The 15,997-nt window shown below is 40.9% G+C and overlaps 3 protein-coding genes across 4 annotated transcripts in view; 1 reads left to right on the top strand and 2 right to left on the bottom strand.

Annotated features, from left to right (window-relative positions):
- The window catches only part of LOC140940293 (potassium voltage-gated channel protein Shal-like), a 399,369-nt gene that overhangs the window by 45,353 nt on the left and 338,019 nt on the right, over window positions 1-15,997 (top strand). The window lies entirely within an intron of this gene.
- The window catches only part of LOC140940297 (apoptosis regulator BAX-like), a 276,596-nt gene that overhangs the window by 265 nt on the left and 260,334 nt on the right, over window positions 1-15,997 (bottom strand). The gene's annotated exons all lie outside the window — the stretch shown is intronic.
- LOC140941525 (uncharacterized) lies at window positions 14,310-15,709 on the bottom strand. Its single transcript, XM_073390537.1, has one exon. The coding sequence runs from the start codon at window positions 15,562-15,564 to the stop codon at window positions 14,614-14,616; it is 951 nt and encodes a 316-aa protein (XP_073246638.1). The 5' UTR covers window positions 15,565-15,709; the 3' UTR covers window positions 14,310-14,613.

Consider the following 15,997-nt stretch of genomic DNA (forward strand, 5'->3'; position numbering starts at 1 on the left):
TTAAAAACAAGTTATAATAGATAAAAATGTGGTGAACGCTAAAATGTGGTAAAATATGTAAAAATGTAAAAAGTGCTAAAAATATTTATAAAGTCAAAAAACAATGGAAATAAAACAATGTTAACAAGAACTGCTATAAATATAATATAATCTGATTCTCATAAATTTACTAGGCATCTATTTACAAAACGTTGCGGGACAGAAAGTAAGTTGGCCATTCATGGTCCCTCGTCAATTGTCTAGAGTACATTAATGAAGTTCATCAAAGTTCTCTACCAGAAACTATAGTACAACGGTCAGGCCTGCTTTAAGGCAATACATATCATCATATTTACATTTATTTAGTTGAAAAAAGTTATTCAAACTAAAATAATTTGATAATGATAAATTTGCAAGAAATCTCGTTACAGAACTTGATATAAAGCGTTTTGTGCGCACGTTACACTGATAGACAAATAATATCTTTAGGGCACTCAAACGAAAGGGAATACAACCATGGTTCAAAAGGTAAGGGCAACCTTGAAATGGGGGAAGAGAGTGTTAGCAAAATATTGCACGAAGCAATGTTCCAAATTTCGAAAATGAAGGGTGTCCTGCGCTGGCAATTTTGACGATGGTCGTAGCAGTCGTTGATAGTATGTACAGTGCTGAATCATCATGGACAACTGGAGCAGTTAAGAGAGTTTGTACGCTTATGGGTATTAGCAGTTCAGTTGTTTATATGTTCTCCTTACGCTCTATAACAATAGCTTTCTGGGTTTGAGAGCATGACTAGTAGTTTATGGATTCTTTAACCTATGCTAATGCAGAGTATGCCATCAAAACTAGAGGAGCACAGTCTGTAAAACTGAGCTCATTGTAACAAGGGGCGGATCCAGAAATTTCGGAAACAGGGGGCCAGGAGAATTACCAGCTGTGTAGATATCTTCTATTTATTGATTAAAGAACTCTCACTGCAAATGTGATTTCAAGTTAAGGCTGTAAAAGAGGAGAACCAAATTTCAGGCCAATCCGGAAGGGCGGAGAGGGAGGGGGTGAAAGGCACGGCTCCCCCCTACATCTGCCCATATAGTGTAGTAGGTAAAATGGGCGTTAATGACCAAGCTTATAAAGTCATGATGGCTGATTCTCTTGGCCATTCATTTGATGGAATAAGCATGGTCAATAAAATAAAATATTTATTATATCGCCAAGAGAACATTTTTTTCTTGCAGGACCATCACGGGCGCGAAAGATAGACTGGAGTAGCCAATTAGAACACAGGACTCGCTTCATTTTTTGTCCGCTCACGGAACCAGTCATGGACTACTGAAATCCAGTTACTGCTAAATCTCTTCAGCCTGCTCCAGTCATATAATTATGGTCTACTTTGAACAATCTCTAGAGATAGTTTGAGAAACATGTGGATCGCGATAGCCAACCCCTAATCAAAAATTGCTTTCTCACTGGCTCCAATTCTCGAGTGAAATAATCGTTCCGCTCTCTGCAGCTAGCCATTTGTATCTACACAAGTTCGGTTATCGAGCAGTTGGTAAGGACTAGGCACAGTACATGGAGAAGCGGAAGAACTTGTTGATGTCAAGTAGCCGAAACTACCTGAAGTACGAGATTATTTGTTTTCGTTTCGTTCGCTCACAAGTCTTCCGGTGCGCTAGATGACAAACACCGAGGCACCGTAGTAACACCGATATCACTTTGGAGCCGTCTGTAGGGTAGCTTTCTATTTGTTCGTTTTATGTAAATTCCGAGAAAAATAAAGCAAAGCGCGAGGAAAAAAAGAACGCCGATGGTAACTATAACTTCGACGCTGTTGACGTCGTTGGTGATATTCAAATGTTTGCGGCAGTAAGGTGTGTAGTATAACACAGCCAAAATAACAGCTGAAAGTATTAAAATCATTGCAGCAATCACAAGGCAGCAAAACCAGCTGCAGCAGTGATTACAACTGAGGTTACAACTGCAACAACCGCATCGAATATTTATACAACAGTCTTCTCTCGACACAGGACGAGGAGATCGTTGAATTATCGTGTACTCATCTGAGCTAGATTCAAAGTCATCCAGTATCTCTTGTGGTTGATTATAGTCGTCTTCGATGTACTTTTTAACCATGAAGACTAAATCTCGTCTCTTAGGCCTCAGTTCCTTAATAATCCTGAGTAGAAATGCCATCCTCCTTGGCTCTTCTCCGATTGCGTCTCGTCGAATAAGAATTTTAAATACATCCCAGCCTGATGAGATTCTCTCGCGTTCAACCTCGCTGATAAGCTCTCCACAAACATTCACTAAATTATGTAAATTCAATTTGCTTAGGTCGCTGCTGAGGTTGTTTAGAAGAATGTTGAATGGACTGATGGAGGCCATGAAGAAATTTCTAGCGAACGTTTTATCCTTCTTCCGCTTTTACTCTGAAAACAAAACGAAGAATTTCACGAACCCGTACAGAAACGTTCTCGCCATACGTCTGTCATGATGTTGACTGTGTTGTTATTGTTAAAATTTGGGGATTCCCCCCTTAAAATGTATAGACTTGTAGAGTTTAGGATCACCTTCCACTTAACGAGAACACTGAGAGCCAATGAATGCCGCAGAAAAAAATTTAGGATAAATCACGAGTTCTGCACAAGACAAGATAAATTTAGTCTAAAATGTTAGCCGTCCTAACCCCATGCGCCGTGGGGGCACTAAATAAGAAGAGAGACTCTCTCTACCCCGCCCCTCCCCCCACGGGTTAAATGGCGGAGACGGCTGATCGACATATCAGATTCAGTCCGTGCGCCTGATAGAACAACTAACTACTGCATATTAACTTAGCGAAAATATCCGGCGAAAAACGCTGGGAATGGCATTCCCTAGACCTTTACTTGAAAAATTTTCTGGGCGAGCATGCCCCAGACTCCTTCGACGCTAAAACTGGCTTTCCCTTGTCCGCATTCCTTTCAAAATCTCACCCTACGCCCCATCACTTTTCAAGTAAAGCTTCCAGATTTAAAATCTTATTTAATATATCATTTGCATGTTTACGACAGGGGAATCCCCCAGTGTGTATGGAATCCCGTATTATGGTGCTCAACTTCCATCCTGATTGACCAATGAATGCACTGGCAAATATTTAGGAAAAGTCACGGGTATTACACAAGACATGATAAAATGCATATGACCATATGCTTCAGCCATTTCACTGACTTTTCTTGTTTTGAATCTAATCTATGAGGCCGGTAAAACTTGTTTCTCCCTAAGTAGAGCTCTAGAGAGTACGGAAACTCGAACGCTGCTTGGGTGGAGGTGGGAGTGAAGGGGATGCTTATTTTAAACTTAAAGATAATTATTTCTTGTTAAAACTCATTCAGAGCCAGAAAGATACCGGAGCACGCTCAAAGGTCAGCTGCGTAAATTGTTATCTCACCAAATCGGTTGCAAGTTTTTTTCTTTGTAGTTTTTGTCCGTCGAGACCTGCACTGGCGTGAAGTTGAACCAACGCTGTGTTTACGCCTAGTCCCTTTTAAAAAAATATATAACTACCGCCTTTACAATTATTATGACGACTCATCGGACCCCCGCCGGAAATCTCGTTAACAAGAGTTATTTCCTGATGCAGTCAGACCATGCCTGACGAAATATTGTAAAGGATAAATATTATTACTATACATCAGACTCACTATAAAAAATCTGATTGGTCGAGAGCATTCAATCAATTCACAATAGCTTGTGAACTTGACATGATAAATGCTATATCTGCTGCAGATATTGCATTTATCATGTCAAGTTCAACGTCTGCCTGGTTACCAAGCCCCTTGGAGTGTTCTCCTCAGAAACAGAATGGCTGAATGTCTTCTTTTGCCTATTGTTTAAAAAATGTATAATAAAACAATTATTGAATTCGGTTTTCGCATGATATCATGAATTATCAAAACATCTTGTCTGTATTATCTGCCTCAGCCTTCGGCTTCGGCAGATAACACAGACCTCGGTTTTGATAATTCATGATATCATGCTCAACCTCATCCAATAATTGTTTATTATAATTGTTATAATCTATTAGCTGATCGGTCAGCATTGTTTCCATATCAGTTACTGTCAGTTACTGGTTAAGGAAACGTGCTTTTCAAGGATAACTTGCATTGCATCTTTTTTTTAGAGAAATTGTCATTTGAATCTGACATTTTCAGTGATTCTGGGTATAGCATTTCCCTTGAGAGTAGCGGTTCAGGTTTTAGACAACCTTGAGATTGTATCAGTGCTAAATGTAATAACAACCTAAATATAATACAAACTGTAAATGTAACGAACTTTAATGCTCAAAGTAATAAATCACCCCACCCTAAATGTAATATTTTTTAACGCTAAATGTAATAACTTACCCCACCGTCAATGTAATAAACTTTTAATGCCAAATGTAATAACACAGTAATGCTCTTAAATGAAACAGTATGGATATTCTTTTGAAATTTGGAGACAATACCCCTGAATAATAGGAGAATCTCACTGACCTTACTTGTAAACACGAAATTTCGGAAAAAAAATTAGCGAATTGTAAACAATTTTTGGATAACGTTTTTGTGATATCCAAAGTAATCAAAGTCGAGGTAAGTGTTATCAGCCGTACCGAGGGCCAAGGCTGATAACACTTATCGATCGAGACCTTGATTATTTAGGATGTAACAAAAACCGAATCTAATAATTACTTTATTATACATTGTTTTGAAGAAAACTATCGCAAGGAACCCAATCGAATTGATATTATTATTGGAAATCATGCACTGCGCGCGCAACCTACAGATAAGGTAATTATCTACTAGCAGATAAGTAACTAAACTGTACGTTGCGCGCCGGTTTTCCAAACTTGATTAGCTGTAGGGTCTTAGCCGATGAGAAGACAGATAGTGAGTACAATGTATAATAATAGCCCTGGCTTATTTTACTTACTTACAATATTCCAATAATCTTAAAACCTCGAAGGTCATATAAAACGACGGTTAATCTCGAGAATCTCAAAATCCCTTTAAAAAATCTATAAAGCGGTTTCAAAAACAGAAAATTATTCGCTTAATTGTTAAAGTAGAGCAAAAAGCTTACAAAACCGCTATGATCTTTCATACACGTTTTTAGAAATATTGAAACTACTATGAGGTGAAATTGCATTTCAAAAGCGTTTCGTTTTCTTCTTCAGATAACGACTGAACATCAAGATTGTCCAGTCTTCACCGTATTTCTAGCCATGAAAACTTCGCCTAATAAGGACTGCGAAGGAGCTCTTTGTTAGGTCGTCAGGCACCGCTCCTGACGATACACACACAAAAAGAGTTTGTCTAACAATATGTTATCTATTCGTCCTGCACTGGTTCATTCTGTCGCCTGCAGTCATCTGTAAATACCACGGCTTTAGGCACCGTCCAGTTAGTACTGGCCAAGGGAGCATGATGGGTATCCTCTCTGACACTGGCTAGGCAGAGTGGTGCAGATAAAATCGTGATTGCTACGTGGCCGAAACTACAAGAACACTTGTGTCCACATTTTCGCTCAGTGTTCTTTGTGTACTGCCAGCTTGATCCGGTCAAGTCGGTGTTAATGCTACCATAGTTGCCAATATTACTTTGAGGGTGTGTGCATGGTAATTTTCTTTCTCTTCCTTTGACGTAAAGTGAAAGTAAACCAAAACACGCCGCCAAGAAGAGAAGAACGACAATGGTAACTGGCCAGAACCGGCCGGGACCGGCAACTGTGGGAGCTTCACTAGCACTACCATTTTCATGTTTTTCCGTTTTTGCGTTGTTTCCGTTTTTCCTTTCGCACCCTTGTTTATTGCCATTGCTACCCTTACAAGCACCAGTGTGACGTGAAGTTGTTGAAGGTGGTTGTGACGGTTTCGGTGTACTGGGTGTAGGTGGTGGGCTGTGAGGACCCTTCAACTTTAAAAGTTCAATAGATATTGTAAGACCAGCAGCTGCTATCAACAAAATTGAAAACATTGCTAAACAGAAGCAACTCCCTTGCTTATACCGGAAGTTGCAACTACAACAACGACAGCGGGTACTACACTGACAGTCTTCTTCATCCGATTCTCCAGGTAAAGGCATCGCCGAAGGTGGTGAAACTAAAATGTAGTAATCCGAGCTATTTTCGTAACCATCCATTATCTTTTGTGGTTCTCGATAGTGGTCTTCTATGTACCTCTTAACCATGTTGACCAAATCTTTTCTCTGGGGCCGCAACTCCTTTATAATCCCAAGTAGGAACGCCATCTTCATGGGCTTTTCTCCGATTGCATTTCTTCGGATAAGAATCTTGAACGCGTCCCAGCCAGATGAGATTTTCTCGCTTTCGCGCTCAGAGATAAGCTCTCCACAAACATAAATTAAACTTTGCAGATTCTCTGAGCTTAGTTCATTGCTGAGGTTGTTGAGAAGTACATTGAATTGACTGATGGAGGCCATGACTACATAACTGGCGGAGGGTTGATGCTTTTCAATTTGCCTGTATGTCCGCTAGCAGTGTGTTCAGTGGGTTTCTTTTCGCTGCGAGGTCATCCCTTTTCAAGTAAAGCCTCTGAATCTAAAATTGTCATGTCATTCATGTTTACGACAGGGGAATCAGTCCTTGGGTATGGAATTCCGTATATGGTGATCAACTGCCATCAATTAACCAATGAGTGTGCTGGCAAAATATTTCGGGCAAGTCACGAGTACTCCATAAGACACAATAAAAGGCATGTGACCATTTAAAAATACTCTTTTATGCCTCAGTCATTTTATTTTTTCGTTTTGAATTTAAGAGGCCGGTAAAACTTATTTCTCCCCTAGCTCCCCATGAGAGCTCGAGAGGGTACGGAAACTCGAACGCTGGCTGGGTGGTGGTGGGGGGAGGGAAGGGGATGCTTATTTTAAACTTAAAGATGAAATTCTTCCTTGTGAAAACTCATTCAGAGCCAGAAATTTACCGGGGCACGAACAAGGGTCAGCTGCGTAAATTTTAATTTCACCAAATCGGATCTAAGCTCCGTGACGTTCAGCTCAATCAAGCTGTTCATTTTAGCGTAAGACGCGTTTTTTAATGCAACCGATATATACTATGTAGCTGGCATAATAAACCTTAGTACAGTGGAAACTCCTGATTATCTGGTTGACTTAATCGAACATTCTTTATATACTAGATGACTTCCGCGTTCTTTTGAAAAATGAACCAATACTTTGCACAACTTCAGCAACAATAGGTAACTGAGGGCGCGAGAAAACGTTATCACCGCTTCCGGCTGTGATACAACAATAGGTGGGTTCACACTAAGACCTTTAAAGGCTTTTTCAAGAGTGTTTAGTGTAAACCCGCCTCAGAAGTATCCAGAAAGGTCTGAAAAAGATTTCAAACTGAGTGCCCTTTCTTCATCCTTCCCCTATTGAAGTTTTAAAATCGTGCCTCCCATACAATTCTCTCAATTTATTACCACTTAAAATCAGTGAATAACTTTCATCTTCTAACTCCATAATTAATTAATTTGTTCTTAAAAGCTTCGTATAATTTCTTCCTTTACATTTGATTAGTTCATTCTGAGCTCGGCGGGTAACCAGCTATCAAACTGAACGAAACCACCTCCCACAAGTAATTGCACTGTGGTAGTGGCCAACTCAAAAAGCTTTGCTCCTTTAGCCATTACACACTATTCCAATGCAATGCTTAATTTGGCCCGTGCAGGGGAAATCCAACTGTTCGCTTTGCCAGTCTCGATTACGGGCCCTCGTTTTGGGACTCTTCTCGGGAACCCACAGCAATTCGTCATCGTTGTCTTCCTCTTCCGGTTCTATTTCTTGAGTAAATTCGTTATCCTGCCGGTTGCAGCCATCTGTAACTAAAACGGCATCAGTCCTCGGCCATGGTGTACGGGCCGACCACAAGGAATTGAATGAACTTGAGGCTGTCATGTCTGTTATGCGACCGAGATTACACGAGCACGCATTGCTTCCTCGGCGATCTATCTTCGTTACGTAACCAGTGCGAACTGAGTCCGATGAAGCGTTCACGCTTCTTGAGTCGATATCACTTCTAATTCGCAGCTCTGAATAATTAAGCTGTCTATTTCTTCGTTTGATGTAAATTCCGAATGAGATGCAGCACGCTGCAAGGGCTAACAGACCCGCAAAGAAGACCGGGCCAGCAACTTTGAGGTCGTCATTGGAATTAAAAAGTTTGCGAAAACGAGGAAATACGTACCACAGCAGTGTAGCCGCGATTGCCAAAAAAATGAAGAATACTGCTATGATCACAAAGCAACAAAACCCGCTGCAGCAAGGAGTACAACTGCAGTTGAAACATCCACAGCGAACACTACAACAATCATGGAAAGATGTAGGCGTCGGAGATCGTGGAATTACTATGTAACCATCCGAGCTAGACTCAAAGTCAGTCAGTATCTCTTCTGGCTGTTCATAGTGTTTCTCTATGTATCTTTTAACCATACCGACAAGATCTCGTCTCTTCGGCCTCAACTCCTTAATAATTCCGAGTAGAAACGTCATCTTCCTGGGTTCTTCTCCGTTTGCGCTTTGTCGGAGAAGAATACTGAATACTTCCCAGCCAGATGTAATTCTCTCTCGTTGACCGCCAGGTATAAGCTCTCCGCAAACGTGTACCAGACTCTCAAGATTTCTTTGGTCTAGTTCACTGTTGAGGTTGTTTAGAAGTATTTTAAAAGGACTGATTGAAACCATAATTGAATTTTCGGCGACAATTCTGTCGATCTTTAAGCGCTTTATGCTTTGTAAGCCTAACTTCCGCTTTTGATTGGAAAGTAAATTTATGCCCTGCTTTGCGACCCCCGTTTCACGAACAAAGCATCATGCCATATATCAACCTCTTGAGAATCTTGTCACGTCATGTGGCAAAAACATTATCATTGCTCTGTAATATACAATATTTTATTTACCTTACAAGATCCCTACCCCAATCCCATGTAAGAAAGGGGAATCCCCATAGTCTAATTCGTTGAATTACACGGTCATTAAACGTCGGGTTACAAGTCACAGCACAGTGATTTTGATTAACCGCACGTTTGTAGTAGAGACGAAACCTTACGGAAACGTTTGCTCCTTACAGTGCCAAAATAGCGGGGAAGAGAAGAGTAAGGGAAGTTAAGCTCATATTTTTGGGAAGCTATGATGATAAGCTTGATTAGACGCTGCTATTCTACGGTACTGGCAGCACAAACCAACGTGACAAAATATCACCAACAGAGAAGAAGTTTGTGCTATTGAAACATACGGCCATAAACCCCAGTCCTATCACAGTTTTTGCCCTGTGGAATAACCACCCGCCAAAAAGCGTTTTGCTTGGAACAAACTGGTTTACTCGTTGTTCATACGTAGCTTTTTTGTGCTTTTAATCGTCGTACATGTAAACAAGCCTTCAGTTTTGAAAAGCCCTTGAGGATGCGGATGTACTTGTATAATTTATCTAAAATCAGATCTAAGGCTTCTTTGGAGAAGAGGCATCAGCCACAAAATCACTCCCTTTTTTCCTACCATGTAAAGGATTGCAACTGTGCAAAACCCATTAATAAAATTTTTTAATCAATATCAGCGCTTGTAAGGCCTTGAATAATACGCGCAAATAGTCTGCGTTACAAGGCACACATCCAACAAGACCCTCCCACTTACAGACGTAGTATCATCTAATCTTCAAGCTTCTCAGTATTCAAAGAAAGAAGGTATATATTTACCACATCCAGTAACAAGTTGTGCTTCCGTTGTAAAATAAAGCTGCTGTTGGAATGAAACCCTGCAAAACGTGACTGACAAAGGTGGGTTGACACGCGTGACTTTCTCGCACTTTGCACGGGTCATGCCAACCAGAAAACGCCTTAAACACACACGATTTTCAAACTATGGCTAATTTCGGTCATTTAAAATGTCATAAAGCGACAGAAAACAAAACAAGCTAGCCTGAACAAAAGGTAAAACACTGGTTAAAGGAAAGAAAAGGCGCTCTAGTCTTGCTTCAAGCTCACGCGTTTTTTTGCCGCATTTCACGAGCGTATTTTAACGCGCTGTTTCCTTGCCGCTCCTTGTGATGTCAGTTAAAAATAAAAAGGTTTAAGAATGAGACTCGCTTTTATCTAATTTCCTCTGAGTAATGCCCTATATGTTATTAATACCTTGTCTTAACACCAATAGGTAGATTCTTAACACTCTCTATAATTATTTCTAATGTAACTAATGAGGAGAATTTGCATTAGAATCAACACAATTAGAGATCATTATGTTCGATGAACCAGTGTTTTTTATAAACAGAAACTATTGAGGCTTTTAAAATGAGACCTAGAGACACTAAGTGTAAACATAGTTCACCACGTGTCTGTCCATCCAAATGTTAACCCTTTAAGCCCTAAGAGTGTTCTCAGCATCAAATTCCTCCTTGTATTGTCAATGCTTTGTAAAAGAGAGTGGTGATAAGAATTACGGACATGATCACACGAGTTTGCTTGATATTTTATCAACTTCTCCCCACTACCCCTGTAGGAAATGAAGCGGGGCAACAAATGAGAATTCATCTTTTGATCTTAGGGTTTAAAGGGTTAAACCGGGGTGAATTTGATTCGCACACCCATTTTGTTGTATTGCTGTTAGAACAAACTGCTGTTAAGAGAAAATGGCCACACTGTCACCTCTCCCCCAGAGGAAGAGAAGGAACTGATACCAGAGGGGTTGAGGAGGGAATGTACGTGGGGAAGTAGGACCTGGGGTCTCGGAGGCTGATTAGCGGAAATCCCGGAAACGTTTTGGGGCACGAATGGGTTGTCTGTGCTCTCGGAAGCAAGGATCCTTGAGTTCACTACTTGCTGAAGCTCTTGTGCGGACATAGAGGCCGGATTTCCGCCCTGTGTCGGCAGGGGTGGGGTATTCAGGGGCCCCGTGAGAATACTTTGATGTATAGAATCACCCGATATTCAACCTCACTGATAAGCTCTCCACTAACATTTACTAAATTATGTAGATTCAATTTGCTTAGGTCGCTGCTGAGGTTGTTTAGAAGAATGTTGAATGGACTGATGGAAGCCATGAAGAAATTTCTAGCGAACGTTCTATCCTTCTTCCGCTTTCACTCTGAAAACAAAACGAAGAATTTCACGAACCCGTACAGAAACTTTCTCACCATACGTCTGTGATGATGTTGACTGTGTTGTTATTGTTAACGTTTGGGGATTCCCCCAAAATGTATAGATTGTAGAGATTAGGATCACCTTCCAATTAATGGGAACACTGAGAGCCAATGAATGCCGCGGGAAAAAATTTAGGATATATACGAGTTCTGGACAAGACACGATAAATTTAGTCGGAAATATCAGCCCTCCCAACCCCTGCCCCGTCGAGGGAGTACTATGGGGAGAGACTCTCTCTACCCCGCCCCTCCCCCCACGGGTTAAAGGGTGGAGACGGCTGATCGACATATCAGATTCAGTCCGTGCCGGTATAGAGCGTTTTTTAGAGTATTAGAATTTGGTATTATTCTAAATAGGCTTTTACTAGAGATAACCATGTTATGATGGCCTTGTTTAGGTATATAAGAGATAATGAAAGTGTAAAAACTGAATATATAATTTTCTAAACAGGCTGCTAGTAGAGATAGTTATATCATCATGTCTTTGCGTAGGTTTTACAGAGTATAACAATTTAATAATATTCTAAATTGGCGTTTTAAGTAGAGAGATTCATATCGTTATCTATATTAGGATCGTATTAGGTTTCGCACCGACCTTTTTTTACTTCTAAATATAGCTTCTCAAGCGGTGTAGGTTACGTTATGCGCCCTATACTACTCATAATTATAATATGGACAGCATTCCAAAGTTTTATACTTCGTGATAATAACCTCACACATTTCCAGCTAAAAACTCCCTCACTCCTTTCTTAAAACTAGAAATATTTGTTGCCTGACGAACAGGCAATGGTAGAGTGTTCCGCATGTCCACGATCCTATTGAATAAACTCGCGAGAGAGCCACAAAATATTGCTTTCTCTCGCCTTTGCACCTCTCTTCTCTTCTTGTCTTGTCTTCTCGATCTGTTCGCGCGTGGCTTTCATGTTTTGCGATCTCTCGGGACTTGATCTCAAAACTCGACTAACAAATCGTTTTCAGTTTCACCCACAGCAGGTAGAGGGAACCTCCATTTGGCACTGACTAAACACAGTGGTGCAGATAAATATATGAATGTCATGTGACCACAACAACAAGAACATATGTGTCCGTCATTTTTTCGAGCAATTTTGTTTGTGCACGCTGAACTTGATTCAGTCAAGTCTGTTGAACTGTTAAGACTGCCATAGTTGCCGATATCACTTTGAGGATTTGTGCAGGGTAGTTTTCCTTTTCGTCGTTTGAGGTGAATTGCAAGTAAAACAAGACATGCTGCCGAGAATAGAAGGACGCTGGTAATGATAACTGGCCAGACCCAGCTGGGACCGGTACTGACTTCTGAAGTTTCGGCAGTAACGTTATCTTCTCCAATGGCAAATTCTGGCTCCTTCTTCAGTGTAACTGACCGCTTTTGTTGGTGAAAGCGGATCAAATGAAATGCAATAGCAACTGAGAAATTCAAAAGCATTGCTATTATCACGCTGAAACAGCAATACTTGCTACAGCCTTGATTACATTCGCAGTTACATCTACAACCCCAGCGGGCATTAAACTGATTGTCCCCTTCAAGAAAAGGCATTGAAGTTCGCAAAATCAGCTTGTAGTTATCCGAGCTAAATTCCAAGTCATTAAGTATCTCTTTTGATTCTTCACAGTGGTCCTCTACGTACTTCTTTACCATGTCGACCAAATCTCGTCTCTTGGGCCGCAATTCCTTCACAATCCTGATTAGGAACTTCATTCCCATCTGGTTTTCTCCCATTGCGTTTCGTTGGATGAGAATTTTAAACACATCCCAACCTGATGAGATTCTCTCGCGTTCGCTCTCAGAGATAAGGTCTCCGCAAACATTAATCAGACTTTGCAGATTCACTGAGCTTAGTTCATTGCTGAGGTTGTTGAGAAGTATATTGAATGGACTGATTGAGGCCATGAATGCATTCCTGGAGGAGGGTTTACTCTTTTTGTCTCTATTTTTCAAAGATAAATTTGGAATGAAAACCTGTGATATCCACTGTATTAAGTGAGTTTCCTATCGCTGTGAGGTCATCACTTTTAATTTAAAGATTTAAAATCTTTATATTATTTGCATGTTTACGACAGGGGAATCCACCTAGAGTAGGAATTCCGTATATGGTGATCAACTGCCATCAATTAACCAATGAATGTGCTGGTAAAATATTTAGGGCAAGTCACGAGTACTCCACAAGACACAATTAAAGGCATATGACCACTTAAAAATACTCTTTTATGCCTCAGCCATTTCACTGAGGTTTCTTGTTTTGAATTTAAGAGGGCGGTAAAACTTGTTTCTTCGCTAGTAGAGCTCGAAAGACGGACACTCTAACGCTGGCTGCGTGGAGGGGAGAGGGTAGCCGATGCTTATTTTATTTTTAAAGATGATATTAAACACTTAATAACTGGTCACGATGGAAACAGTTAATTTTGTTTCCCGAGGGACCAGTCTTTCAGTGACTTGTTATATAACTGGAAATTTTGAAGCTGGAAATTCATTAAACCTTGCTGTAACGGCGGTCATCGGTCAAAATTCGCGGGAGATTTTTTGCAATGTTGCGTGCTCAGAGATTTTGGGGGGAAACAGTTTCATTGTTAGATGTCATGTCACCTCGAAGTAACCGATGAGACTGAGCGCTGTTGAGAAGAAATTTCCAGCTATATAACAATCTTTCTTGTGAAAACTCATTCAGAGCCAGAAAGTCAAGGGCCAGCTGCGTAAATTGTTATTTCACCAAGTCGGATGTAAGCGCCGACGTAGACGTTCAGCACAAGTCAATGCAAGCTGTTCATTTCAGCGTAAGATGCGTTTTTTTGATGCAACCGATATATACTATGCAACTAGCGTAATAACCTTAGTACAGTGGAACCTCCTGATTATCTGGTTGATTTACTCGAACATTCTTTATTTACTAGTAACTTCCGCGTTCTTTTAAATAATAAACCGATACTTTGCACTACTGAGGGCGTGAGTAAATCACGTTATCATCGCATCCGGCTGATGCAACAATAGGTGGGTTCACACTAAGACCTTTAAGTGCTTGTTCAAGAGTGTTTAGTGTAAATCCACCTCTCCAGAAGTATGAACAAAGATCTGAAAAAGATTACAAACAGCTACAATCTGAGTGCTCTTTCTTCATCCTTCCCCTATTGAAGTTTGAAAATCGTGCCTCCCTTACAATTCTTTCAGTTTATTACCACTTAAGTCAGTGACGAGGAATAACTTTCATCATCTAACTCCATAATTAATTAATTTGCTCTTACCAGCTATTGCCTATCTATAATTTATTTCTGTACATTAGATTAGTTCATCAGCTCGGCGGGTAACCATGAAGCTATCAAACTGAACGAAACCACCTCCCACAAGTAATTGCACGGTGGTAGTGGCCAACTCAAAAAGCTTTGCTCTTTTGGCCATTACTCACTATTCCACTGTTCGCTCTGCCAGTCTCGATTACGGGCCCTCGTTTTGGGACTTTACTCGGGAACCCAAAGCAATTCGTCATCGTTGTCTTCCTCCTCCGGTTCTATTTCCTGAGTAAATTCGTTATCCTGCCGGTTGCAGCCATCTGTAACTAAAACGGCATCAGTCCTCGGCCATGGTGTACGGGCCGACCACAAGGAATTGAATGAACTTGAGGCTGTCATGTCTGTTATGCGACCGGAATGACACGAGCACGCATTGCTTCCTCGGCGATCTATCTTCGTTACGTACCCAGTGCGAACTGAGTCCGATGGAGCGTTCACGCTTCTTGAGTCGATATCACTTCGCAGCTCTGAATAATTAAGCTGCCTGTTTCTTCGTTTGATGTAAATTCCGAATGAGATGCAGCACACTGCAAGGGCTAACAGACCCGCGATGATGACCGGGCCAGCAACTCTGAGGTCGTCATTGGAATTAAAAAGTTTGCGAAAACGAGGAAATACGTACCACAGCAGTGTAGCCGCAATTGCCAAAAAAATGAAGAATATTGCTATGATCACAAAGCAACAAAACCCGCTGCAGCAAGGAGTACAACTACAGTTGAAACATCCACAGCGAACACTACAACAATCATGGAAAGATGTAGGCGTCGGAGATCGTGGAATTACTACGTAACCATCCGAGCTAGACTCAAAGTCAGTCAGTATCTCTTCTGGCTGTTCATAGTGTTCCTCTATGTATCTTTTAACCATACCGACAAGATCTCGTCTCTTCGGCCTCAACTCTTTAATAATTCCGAGTAGAAACGCCATCTTCCTGGGTTCTTCTCCGATTGCGTTTTGTCGGAGAAGAATACTGAATACTTCCCAGCCAGATGTAATTCTCTCTCGTTGACCGCCAGGTATAAGCTCTCCGCAAACGTGTACCAGACTCTCAAGATTTCTTTGGTCTAGTTCACCGTTGAGGTTGTTCAAAAGTATTTTAAAAGGACTGATTGAAACCATAATTGAATTTTCGGCGACAATTCTGTCGATCTTTAAGCGCTTTATGCTTTGTAACTGTGTAAACCTAACTTCCGCTTTTAATTGGAAAGCAAATTTACTTATGCCCTTTGCGACCCCCCCGCGAACAAAACATCATGCCATATCTCAACCTCTTGAGAATCTTCCCACGTCATGTGGCAAAAACATTATCATTTCTCTGTAATATACAATATTTTATTTACCTTACAAGAGCCCTACCCCAATCCCATGTAAGAAAGGGGAATCCCCCAAAACTCATTCGTTGATTTACACGGTCATTAAACGACGCGTTACAAGTCACAGCACAGTGATTTTGATTAACCGCACGTTTGTAGTACAGTCGACTACCGATAACTCGAACCTTCAAGGGAAATCGAAAAAAGTTCGAGTTATCGGGAGCTCGAAGAAAATAGCC

Source organism: Porites lutea, chromosome 6 (genome assembly GCF_958299795.1).
Source record: "Porites lutea chromosome 6, jaPorLute2.1, whole genome shotgun sequence".
Lineage (NCBI taxonomy): Eukaryota > Metazoa > Cnidaria > Anthozoa > Scleractinia > Poritidae > Porites > Porites lutea.

Excerpts from the sequence above, each read along its gene's own strand:
- LOC140941525 (XM_073390537.1), bottom strand. The coding sequence starts at position 15,564 with ATGGTTTCAATCAGTCCTTTTAAAATACTTTTGAACAACCTCAACGGT.